Source organism: Fusarium redolens (assembly GCF_020744475.1).
Source record: "Fusarium redolens strain MPI-CAGE-AT-0023 chromosome Unknown BKA55scaffold_1, whole genome shotgun sequence".
NCBI lineage: Eukaryota > Fungi > Ascomycota > Sordariomycetes > Hypocreales > Nectriaceae > Fusarium > Fusarium redolens.
Genome location: NW_025763664.1, coordinates 5350235 through 5361799, shown reverse-complemented (window position 1 = coordinate 5361799; position 11565 = coordinate 5350235). Strand labels below are relative to the sequence as shown.

The window sequence follows — 11565 nt, the reverse complement described above, 5'->3', positions numbered from 1 at the left end:
GTCACCCTCCCCGTTATGAAGATGTGGCGTCAGCTTACCGCTGTATCCGGGCGCCTACGTACTTGGCTGTAGCTGTGCCCCTCGGAGCTGACCTTGGGTAAGGTGTTAGCAGCTCGCGCCTCTCGTTACTCAATCGCAAATACGTCTATAGCCTCGTTTTCTCTCCCATCTTTAGAGAAACATCATGGCTTTCCTCATTCTCGTCATAGGAGACCTCCATATCCCGGATCGGGCGCTTGACATTCCCGCCAAGGTACGCGCGGTGCTTCCAAGGTCGCGCGCATCGCTAACAGCGTCTCTGTATCTGTAGTTCAAGAAGCTCCTCTCTCCCGGAAAGATCAGCCAGACGCTTTGCCTCGGAAACTTGACCGATAAGCACACGTACGAGTACTTGCGATCTGTCTCCCCCGATCTGAAGATCGTGAAAGGCCGTTATGACGTCGAGGCCACTTCCCTGCCATTGACGCAGGTCGTCACCCACGGAAGCCTTCGAATTGGATTTCTAGAGGGTTTTACACTTGTCTCTAATGAGCCTGACCTTCTTCTGGCTGAGGCGAACAAATTGGATGTGGATGTTCTGTGCTGGGGTGGTACTCACCGCTTTGATGCCTTCGAGTATATGGATAAGTTCTTTGTAAATCCCGGAAGTGCGACTGGCGCCTTTATAGAGGGATCAGGTCTGGAGAGCGAAGAGCCAACACCAAGCTTCTGTTTGATGGATGTATGTGCTTTGCCAGCTATCTGTGTTTGAGTTTGGTTACTGACTACCCTAGGTCCAAGGCATTTCACTCACCCTGTACGTCTACCAATTACGAAAGGACGACAAGGGCAATGAGAACGTGGCGGTTGAGAAGGTTACATACACAAAACCAGTTGAACCTTCAGCGGGAGGATCATCATGAAATTCATATAGATAGGGGGAGTTTACATTCAGCGACGTATTCAAGATCAGCAGCAGAATTTATACCCAGTCACACTCTGAAAGACCACAAGATGGGACTTTCATATCCAACAAAGCATCAATTGGCAAGACGAACTGCCGAATGTTGACCAATTGGGTCTTGTGTGTGTGTCCAATAAAGACATTAAAACTGTAAATACAAATATTGACAAAAATAAACACCATTATCCATCGCTTTGTAGAGGTATCTTGGGCATGTGACCAGTCTGTATGATCCATCGAAGCAGTATCAGCGCCGACAAGCAACGTACTCCTTTTGAACAAACAAGAACAACAAATGAGAAAAACGCCCAACTGCTCTACCGAACTCCCGCTATTGCAATATGCATCATTACAACATCATACTCCTTCGCCTAGATGAGGCGCGCTCTCTAGCTCCAGCGCCATCCTCGGTGTGAACTGCTGAAGAGACACGCCGTGACGGTCGACGAGCAGTGGCCTTCTTCTTGATCTCGGCAGGAGCTTCTTCGTCATTTTGTGGTGATGAGGGTGTGAATTCATAAACATCAACTTCGCTGACACCAGTAGTGTCAGAAGCCGTCTCCTCCTTGACTTCTCCATCCTCATGTGAGGTTTCGCTGCTGGTAACAATATCTTGAATCATCATAGATGTGCGTCTGCCACCTCGCATAGCTATAAGTTTATGGATGCCAGGAGGTGAACCTTTACCAGCCAGAGGGCTTGCAGGAATGCTCCCAGGCTCGTTCTCTGTGTTGTTGGCATTGGCACTGGGAAGATTCTTCCATGAGTCTTCAGTACTGCTCTCACGCTTCGTTCTGGCTGTGTCTGGGGCTTGCTCAGCTACACTAGACCTTCGAGCATATTTGCCTTCTCCAGCAACAGCGTCGAGCATCTCCTTGGTGGGTCGTCGCATCTTGTCTCTGAGGTTAGGCTCTGCATAGCTGACTGCGGTCCTATTTCGTCGGCTGGGCCTTGCTGGTTCTCTGCTCGCATTGACATCGCCAGGTGGAGGTGTTCCTCCTCGTCCGGGTTCCTGGGATGCGGCAGTATCTGGCGAGTTGGGGGAGAGAAGCGCTGAGTCTGTGAAAGGTGTTGTGAGTCCGCATGGCACCTCTACAACTTCAGGGGCCGTAGGAGGCTCGAGTACAGTTTCAATGGTGATAGGAGCCAAAGTCTTGGATCTGGGCTTGGGGCTCTCTTGGGAAGCCTTTGATCTCATGAGATCCGCTTTGGCTGCAGCGACTTCATCAGTCGCAACTGGTTTGGAAATCTTCTTTGGCGAGGTCAAATCGTCGTTAGTGCTCTTGGCTGCGAGGGGCTTCCTTGTGCCTGTCGCACTCGCCTTTTCACGAGCGTCCTTTCTCATATTACCAAGTTCTTTCAATGTTCGTCCTCCGGCCTTCTCACGAATCGAAGGCTTGTCAGTAGCGTTTCGTGGAGGCTCGTTTTCGTTATTCGCCCGCTGGGATCTACTCGTAACCATATCATCTCGAGCGGCGAGCTTTCGCTTTGATCCGACCTTGACTGGCTGGGGTTGAGGTACCGGGGTTTCATCGACGATTTCTTGTACCTTAGTCTCGATTGATCTGGTTGCTAAGGGCTTTGCCTTGACTGGCTCCGTTTCCTTGGGTTTAGTGGCATTTGCTTGTTGCTTCTTTTCGGGCGAAGGTGATCTCGGTAAGGTTTTGGTGGTCTGAGGTGATGTGAGTTTTTCGGGTGGTGCGAGTTTCCTTGTGGGACTCTCTTGTATGGGTGCTGGTATATGTGTTGGTGAAGGGCGTGAGCGTGTGGGTGAGTCAACCTTGACTGGCTCTTCCTCGATGAAATGGGAGACAGGAGGAGGTCCAATATCTGGTGATTGAGATGTGTCGGCCATGTCATCGTTGTCGGCCTCTGACCGAAGTGCTAGGATTTGTTCTTGGCTGTATATTGTTAGAGAACTTCTGTTTATGCTGATAAGATGACTCACTTCATGGACTGTCTCGGGTAGGACTTGGTTTCTGAAATATGTCCCAGTTCCTCAATTTCACGGGCCATATCTCTAAGGCGTCGCTGTGAAGGACTGGGTCGAGCTGAGCTGAAGCTCAACCTGGACTTTGTTGACTTTCTTGGTCGTGGAGAGTGTCGCTTCATAGGCGGCTCAAGGCCAAGACCAGCAAGAAGGGTACCCCATTCTGTAAGTTGGGATTCAAGCTTCGCCTTGATAGCAAGTGCATGATCAGCAATTCTTCGAGTATCGTTATCTTCAAGCTCCTTCTCTAGCTCTATGATACGACCTCTGAGCTCCAGGTTCTCTGATAGCATACATGCGCAGTCATTCTCGAGTTCTCGGATGCGGAGGGCACGTATGTTGTTTGATTTTGCAAGATCGCGGTTCTGGCGTAGAAGTTTTTTTCGAACTTGATAACAAGACATGGTTAGCCCGCGTCATATTACTTATAGGAGCTCGAGAGGGTGAACATACGCGTTTCGAGACTGTCCGTAGACACGGGGGGTTCGTTCAGTCTAGCCATAGCTCATAATTCGATGGCTCGTAACAATGTGAGCAAAGGCTTCCTGTGGAGTTAGTAGGACGTTGCTGATATGCTTTCGCACAAGTCACAGAGTGTTGTTGAGTGTCGGTCTGAAAAAGGGAATTTTTGATTGCATCTATTTACTGTCGTAACTGTTTTTGTCATAGCGCTTGGTTACCGGTTGCCCCAGTTACGGAACTCCCCACGTTGAACCCCACCATCGTTGGACGGAAACGCAGTGTTCAACTTTACTGCTAAAGACGTCACGAATTACTCCAAGTTTGGTGATACGCCTTAAATACGACCATGTCATATCCAACGCGACCGATATCCTCGCATATGCGCGCACCGAGCGCGTCTGCTTCATCAAGTGGACAGTCGCCAGCATTATTAGCGCGAATCGAAGAGAAAAAGGCCGAACTCGAAAACCTTAAAGAGCTTCGAGAGCTCAGCGCAGCGGTCGCAACACAAATGGAAGCTTTGGAACAGAAACTCTTGACTCTTTCCGATGGAACAGAGGGTAATGAGCCTCTGAGAAGCTGTTGGGTGCTTAGACTGACTCTCGGTAGCAATTGCAGCCGTTGTTGGAAACTGGCATAATGTGCTACGTGCCATCAACATGGCTTCTTGTATGTTCTTAAAAGTTGATGGCTGTTGAGCTTGTCTAACTATTCAATAGCCAAACTGGCGAAGACGGCAGCCGATCCGACAAACGCATCAGAAGATCCAACAGGGCCTCTGCCTCAAACACTAGTCCGAATTCCAACAGAGCATGCACCGGCTCTCCAAGCTCAGGCGGAAGCTGCAGAAGCTGCAGCCGAGGAAGAAGAATCATGAAAAGACTTCATCATCGGTCAAAACTTACGAAAGCCGGGATATCTTCCTCCCAGTTTTAGAGTGCCTCGCGATTCATGGGTGCTTATATGGGGATATGCTACAGGCAGCTTCTATTTGACAAACGCCGCAAGCTCCTTACCATCTCGACGAGGTTGTTTTTGGATGCTGGCATCCTTGAGCCATGCCGCAGCAAACAGAGTTGCAGCTCCCAACTATTCCAGCGCAATATTCTGAGAGGACGCTCCGATAGGAAGATTATGCCCCGACTGCTTTCTGGGATCCATCGAACGGCGGAACTGATGTCTGGGAGGGGACTTGTGGATGAATGAGTGTACAGCACGAAGAATAAGAGTGACCCACAGAAATCAGGGCTTGTCTTTGAGAACACACCTGAATTTCCCGTTTTTGGTGATAAGTTTTCAACCCAAAGGCACCAGGATATCGTGGCAACTTGAGGTGATCCTTGGAGAGGTGATATGCAATCACTTGTTGACGCTGGTCCACTGATACTATGCCTGGCTGAAAAAAGGCAACAAAAGTGGTTTCGATTCGAGGAAGATCTGATGAAGCCACAAAAGGCTAAACGAGGAATTCGAGTGTGTTAAGTTATGAATCCTTTACCAGGCCCTAGAGGATAGCTAGTAGTCGATGTAGTTCTTAGCATTGGTATGGAGCGACGATACAGGTGGCTATATACTTCATGTCGTCTTCCATGGCTAATTCCTAAACCCTCCTCTGGACTTTCTAGTCAAGAAAATGACAAATTACGCATCCATTGCGAGCTTACTGGCTCCCCTTGAGTATCTTAATAACCTCCATTGTGAATCGTTTTATCAGCCATCATTATACGATAATGTATTTGTGGATATTTGTTTGTGCATGTCATCTTGAACTGCATATGCAGTAGAAGTGGATCTCAGTAACTCATGTCAACAGGCAACGAGATAAAAGCCCATCGATCTAGAGAAAGATGGTCCATAACGCGGAAGGCTTGGCATGAACTCCAAATTCCAAAGACTTGATAGAGTTCAGATATTGGCCGCCCTAATGAGCAGTTTTACCTATATTTATTTATCTGTCTAATAGGCTAGATGCAGTACCGAGATGATGATTCTATTTGAATACATCTGGAGCTGTATTTATTATACCCCACCTGGAACTTATGTATGTATGAGCTGCACAGTGGGACTCCCGCTCTGGGGCCAGTCATCTTGTAAGCCGGCCAATGAAACGCGATTTTGAGTTCGTGGAGATGACAGCCGTTGAAATTGTGAAATGATAGACTAGACATGACTCGACAATTGAGTTATGAAGTTTACAATTATGGATAAAGTTCAGATGGCGTTAACTGTCCAGTTTGTACGGGGAAAGAGATTAGAAATGCCTGCTGAAGATAGTAAACAGGTACTTAAATAGAAGGCACAACCTGTAACTGCGAAAGACTACAGTTGGATGGCAACATGTATGCAGGTTTGCGGTTGCCGTGGTTCTCGTTGTTGTTGTTGTTTTTATTGACGTTGCCTTAACATACAAGCCTTCTTCCCCTCCCCTCCCCATCATCAACATCAGCAGCAGCATTTCTCCCCATTCACCATTGCTAGATATTTTGGTCGTTTGCTTTTTTATCAAATTTCATCACATCACATCACATTTGGCGATCTGTACCTGTACTCACTCTGTCACACTCAGACAAGGCCCCGCTGTTGGCCGTCGCCTTGATACTCTGATCCCTGCTACTCGTGAAATTGCGCTCAGGTTCCTGGCTAATATTCCCTGGAATTTGAACTACGACACGCCTGGTGGCGCCCCAATCTCTAATCATTGTCTCTCAAGAGCCTCTCACAGCCCTGGCTTTCGAGCCTCGCTGTTAGCTTAGGGGTCTCCCTCGGCTCCATTAAGAACTCCGTCCAAGAGGCTCATTGTTCAGAGGCCATCCATATCCGCATCCATGGCCACTATCATGGCAAGCATGGGTCATCAACCCCAAGTCCACCGTGCCACTAACAAGGCCCTGGCCTCTCCAGGGCCCGAGGCCAGCCAGGATGTTAATTTCATCGAGCTCAATTCTGATACACGTCCCTCTTTGATCCCCTCTCCCTCCCCGTCATCTCGAGGGATTCTTCAAGAGCTTTCAGCTGATCAAGTTCATAACAAGAGTCTTGCTTGGAACTCGCCTCGACGGGAAAACAACCAGAACCAGCAATTGTACTTCAAGACTGGTCCCATCAAGCTGCCTACAAAGACATACCCATCTCGAGGGCCACGGCGCTCACTCATTGATTCTGATAGCTTCGAACTCCTCGATGTAGTTCCTGAAGAATCAATTGAAGCCAGCGACTTGGATACTGCGCCCAGTGGTCTTTCACCTTTAACTTACAAGCTACCCCCTCCAGGTTCGTTTCTTACGTCTTCGTTACCATAACTTCAAATCACAGCTTGCAAATTGACTTCGCTATTGTTGTACAATCTGCTAACACAGCTCACAAAGAAACCACGTTCAAATCACACCCGTTGTTGGATGCAGTGCCTCAAATTGGACACGATTGCGAGAATCATCGAGCAGGTCAGTTTGAATGGCTTCTGGCGTTTCCAGTGCCAGCGAGTATCGCCAAGGACCACGGCTCTTCCGACGACAGTGAGAACGATCGCCACGACGTCGAGACCACGGTTTATGGCTGCTCTTTGCTGTCACGCCGTCCGGACCCTGTCGGCAATTCCGAAGCTGACGTCTTCAATCTTATAGCCACACCATTGATTGCTGAGGAGTATCTGGCTTTGGGATTTGACCCTTCCCAAGTTCCGTGGAATACTGCCAATATGGCATTGCCTCCGCCTCCAGCATATGAGCTTCATCAAAATGTCCCACTTAAGATTCCCGAGGTCATCGAGACGATAGAGCCTGTTTCGCCTTCTCTTACTTTGATCAGTGAGAGAGGCAGTAGCTACGCAGGCTCCTCTAGGACCGGGTCCTTCTCGGTGCCTCGAATTGAGGACTCTTTCGAGGAACTTGATAAACTTGAGGATGAGCTCGAAGCCATCAAGGCTTTCACCCAACCACAACGCATTCCCGTCCCTGAGAATACTGCACCCAGTGCTAAACACCTTGAGCCGCCCTCCACGAGTAAGAAGCCGACCGTTTCCAAAAGGGCATCCGTAATCGGCATGTCTTCCACAGTCCGTATCAAGCAGACTGAGAGGCCACAGCTTCCTCTTCGACGATCAACCTCTCTAGTATTTAGAGACAAGAAGCAGGATGATTCAGACAATACGCCAAAGTCGAAAACACAGGCCACACGTGGAAAGCTGACCAACTCTCAATCCGCACCATTGAAGGCACCTGTCAAGTCCACGAAGCCCACTACTGTTCCCAACTTTGAGCTTCCTGGTGAGGCTGTCTCTCGACGCCTGAAGGAACAGCGCGAGGCTCGTCGAGCCCAACAGGCTGAGGCTCAGAAAGCTTATGCGCCTCCTCCGAGACCAAAGTCTAGTAAACCACTCACGAAGCCGAACTTCGAGCTTCCGGGGGAAGCAATCTCTCGCCGTAAGCGCGAGGAGCGTGAGGCCCGGCTCAAGGCACAAGAAGAAGAGGAGCAGAAGAAGCGAGAGTTCAAAGCGAGGCCTGTGCGAAATAGTTTAATGCCGGGTAGCATTCCGCGAGAAACGATTACCAGTCTTGCTCGACAAGGCAAGCTCCCACAAGACGAGGCAGCTAAGACATCAACTTCAACTAAAGCAAAGCGGGTGTCAATTCAGGTCCCAAGACCAACCCCGGTGTCAGAGGCTCCAGTTACCCAGAGCCGAGGTCGACTTTCCACTGCTACATCACGAGAAGACCTTAGCCGGGGCACCTCAACTTCTATCGGAAGCGGTGGTGGAAAGCGCACCACGCTCACTGCTGAGGAGGCGTATCAACTGAGGCTTCGTGGGAAGGAGATTTTCCAGCGAGATAACACAAGCTTCACACGAGACAGGGAGCGTGAGAGGCGGGAGCGTGAGGAAGCAACACGCCTTGCTCGCGAGCAGGCTGCGGAGCGCTCTAGAATTGCGAGCCGAGAATGGGCAGAGAAGAAACGACGTAAGGAGTTGGCCATGCTGGAGTCCCTCAAGGGACAGTGATCGTTTTGAAAGACAGGCAAGTGCTTGGTCTCACATTTTGCAGAAGCCTTTTTCTCGTGGAGTAGAGGCATTTCGTTCTCCCTAATTTATTTGCCTTAAGCTTGGAGTTTGGAAGGATTGGAGTTATAGCACTGGTTATGTGCATTTTTGTTATTGCGATATTGTTGCTTCGAAGGTTTCTATCTTCGGGCGTTTGTCCATTGGTTTTCAGAGGACATTGGCGTACCAGAGAACATTCACGCAGCCAGAGATTGTACCACTGTGCGCTGCTGCAAAACTTACTTTCAGAATTGAGACTATCACAGATCATACAATCACAGAATTGTTTTGTATGTCTTCCCGTGTCCGTCATCCAAAGAGTGGCATGTAGACTCAGTAACATTAGCTTAATCGTGAGCCTCCGTAGAAGAACTGAGAGGCCGGCCACTTGAGGTATCTGGTAACCAGCATTAGCATCAGGAAAACTCACTTGTATCTTAGGAACAAGTCTTAGCTTTTCTTTAGTGTCTCAACGAAGCCGCAAGTTGCTTTTCGGTGACATCCATGCCAAACATGTATGGTGGTATACTACTCAAACGAAGAGGCAAGATTTACTGAGTTGATGATAGTTTGAGGCTCAGAACTGCTGTTACTTGCATCACTTCGTGAATAACTGGTCGTACAAGGACTGTTACATAACATTTCATCAATTCGCTTGCTATATGCCTCTATAAATCCACGTTTCAACATTGTTCAACCGCCGACTTCTACAAGACCACACAAAATCCCCCTTACACAACTCATCTGACACACCATCCACTATTCAACTTTGACATAACTTTTTTTACACATCCTCTTAACCCAAATATTACCAGGCGAATAATAATTGCCCGTTCAATCATCCCAGACAGAGAGCAAGATAACTCCATCGTTCCTCATATGTACAGATTCCACCTCATGATGTAAACATATTCCAATGGTTGCCACCCTGTCGTTGTTGCCCTCTGAAGCTAGATAGGAAGAAAGAAAAGAACCAGAAATGCTCCGTTTTGAAGGTGTGGTAGCCAAAAAGGAAAAGGATCTCCTGATGGGACTCAGGGTTCCGAAAAAAAGTGAGTGATTAAGTTGTAACCTACTTAAAGTAGGTGACTGATGGAATAAAGGAGATGCCGGAAGTGTGAAATGCCATTCGAGTGCATATTCCACCTCCTAGCGAGAGTTATCGAAAGGCGTGGGTATCTTTCTAAAGACATAGGAAAAATCGTGGCGACCGAATTTGGTAGCACGGAGGATCAAGTGAGAGTTTAAAAGTTTTGTGAAATACCCGCGCTCTGCTGTGGGTAGTGAGACGGGTTCTCAATGCGTGTGTTTCGTCGTGCCGGGTTATCGCGAATGACTGCCTGTTGTGGCCCGTTTTCACTATAGGGGTTCTGTGAGTATTGGTCGTAGTACCCGTTACCAGCGCCATATGGTACTCCCATAGGATCCGAAGCATCGGATCGGCCAGCAGCACTGTAAGAGGAGGAAGCGTTGGATGGTCCACGGTGTACATCTGCGCCCCGGTTGTTGGCAGCAGACGGGCCCATTGCTCCGAGAATTTCGCCCTCTGGCGAGTGTGAGCCATCCATAAGAGGCTCGCCAGAGCGACCGTCTGACATATTGCCCCGGGTAGGCGAAGTAATATCTGAGTAGGCTCCAGTGACACCACCAGACAGAGTGGTAGAAGCCTTGCGACCAGTAGAGCCAAGAGTAGTGTTGCCCCAGCCACGGTAACCGGAAGAGCCATCTTCCCTCATCTCGTAGCCACCATCTGCCATTCCAACTGCAGGGATTGTGGGGTCGGCGTTGGGGTTGTAGGCATAATCTTCAACTTCCTTTCGTCGCTCCTCTTCGGCTTGTCGTCGAGTTTTGCGCTTCTTCCACCAGAATAGACCGAGGAGCGCAAGGATGGCAATCGCTGCAATTGGCACAGCAACGCCGATAGCAACTTTGCTCTTCTGGCTCAGACCACCACTGCCATTTCCGCTCCCACTACCACCGATAGCATCGGCATTGTCGGTACTGGTAGCGGAAGCGGAGGCTTCGGTAGCGGTAACTCTCTGAGTACGAACCGCGGTAACCAAAACAATGCTCGTTTCAGGTCCCTGGCTACCCGTCACGGTAACAATAGTCGACAAAACCTCAGATGTAGTAATTTCAGTGGCAGACGCCTCGCTCTCTTCCGTAGTGCTCTGTCGGTCATTGCTGTCATCGGTTGAAGATGCCTCTGCCGCCTCAGTAGTTGGGTTTGCTCGAGTAGATCTGCTGGAGCTTGTCGGTGAAGGTAAGGGATCGTCGGACGAAGGCGATGCATTGTCCGATGTTGGCGCAGGAGCAGCTGTTTCAGAGGCACTGGCATTATCAGATGCTTGGCTCGCGTCATTAGTCGCTGGTTGTGTTTCGTCGGCGGATGGGCTCGGCTGCGTGGCCGAAGGACTGTTGTTTGAAGCTGGGTTCGAAGTTGCGGGTTGGGCTGGTGATGAATTCTCAGCGGGAGACGAAGGTTGGCTGGCGTTGCTGTTATTGTCGACGGAAGATGGATTAGGAGCCGATGGCTCTGTGGGCTGAGCGCCCTGACCCGGCGTGGACATGGCTAAGTCTAGCGTGCTCACGACGGGGAGTTGTCTGTGATCGAGAATCATGTTAGCGACAAGACAAGACTCGCATTGAGAATTGAGGGTATTCAGATTGTGGTCAAGAATAGTGAGGACATGTAGCAAGGGAGAAGGTGCAGCAACGAATCAAGTCAATCAACACAAGGGGGTCGTTGATGGATTAGACGTGATAAGGTCGGAATGATAGGAGACAATATTGGCGACAAGTTTCATCCAAACTGGGACCTCAAATTGACTTGTATGGGGATCGTCGAGGGAGAATTGGATTGAAGGATTGATGGTGAATGACGAGCAACAGGGACAATTGCATCGGATTGGATGCAATGTATCGTGACACGGCGTACCTTTGGAACTGTTGACCAGCCGTCGATCCGTTTGAGAATCAAGGAGTAACGAGGTTATTCGCTAAGAAAGACGCGTCGAGAGTGATTAAGCGATATTTCGAAATTGACCTGGTGATGTATGAGAAGAAGTGAAATAGAGGAGAAGCGAAGATTAAGATGAAGACGAGAATGAGAGCGAGAGTGAGGTTGGCTAAGCTGGG

The 11565-nt window shown here is 49.3% G+C and overlaps 5 protein-coding genes across 5 annotated transcripts; 3 read left to right on the top strand and 2 right to left on the bottom strand.

Annotated features, from left to right (window-relative positions):
- The first annotated feature begins 91 nt into the window (after nucleotides 1-91).
- On the top strand, nucleotides 92-1122 carry BKA55DRAFT_552397 (Metallo-dependent phosphatase-like protein). The gene is made up of 3 exons (XM_046191428.1): nucleotides 92-253; nucleotides 311-721; nucleotides 774-1122. The coding sequence occupies exons 1-3, from the start codon at nucleotides 185-187 to the stop codon at nucleotides 900-902; spliced, it is 609 nt and encodes a 202-aa protein (XP_046057446.1). The 5' UTR covers nucleotides 92-184; the 3' UTR covers nucleotides 903-1122.
- On the bottom strand, nucleotides 1123-3546 carry BKA55DRAFT_603466 (uncharacterized protein). The gene is made up of 3 exons (XM_046196570.1): nucleotides 3387-3546; nucleotides 2892-3321; nucleotides 1123-2844 (listed from the first exon to the last, which is right to left on the bottom strand). The coding sequence occupies exons 1-3, from the start codon at nucleotides 3433-3435 to the stop codon at nucleotides 1293-1295; spliced, it is 2031 nt and encodes a 676-aa protein (XP_046057445.1). The 5' UTR covers nucleotides 3436-3546; the 3' UTR covers nucleotides 1123-1292.
- A 141-nt stretch (nucleotides 3547-3687) lies between these two features.
- On the top strand, nucleotides 3688-4433 carry BKA55DRAFT_57151 (DASH complex subunit Dad2-domain-containing protein). Its single transcript, XM_046193077.1, has 3 exons — nucleotides 3688-3955; nucleotides 4005-4064; nucleotides 4115-4433. Exons 1-3 carry the CDS (start codon nucleotides 3742-3744, stop codon nucleotides 4270-4272), a joined length of 432 nt encoding a protein of 143 aa, XP_046057444.1. The 5' UTR covers nucleotides 3688-3741; the 3' UTR covers nucleotides 4273-4433.
- Nucleotides 4434-6241: 1808 nt separating this feature from the next.
- Nucleotides 6242-8388, top strand: BKA55DRAFT_589063 (uncharacterized protein; the record flags this gene model as incomplete). The annotated part of the gene is made up of 3 exons (XM_046194875.1): nucleotides 6242-6665; nucleotides 6761-6835; nucleotides 6866-8388. The coding sequence occupies 3 exons, from the start codon at nucleotides 6242-6244 to the stop codon at nucleotides 8386-8388; spliced, it is 2022 nt and encodes a 673-aa protein (XP_046057443.1).
- Nucleotides 8389-9671: 1283 nt separating this feature from the next.
- Nucleotides 9672-11048, bottom strand: BKA55DRAFT_498704 (uncharacterized protein; the record flags this gene model as incomplete). Its single annotated transcript, XM_046186576.1, has 1 exon — nucleotides 9672-11048. One exon carries the CDS (start codon nucleotides 11046-11048, stop codon nucleotides 9672-9674), a length of 1377 nt encoding a protein of 458 aa, XP_046057442.1.
- Between the last annotated feature and the right edge of the window lie 517 nt (nucleotides 11049-11565).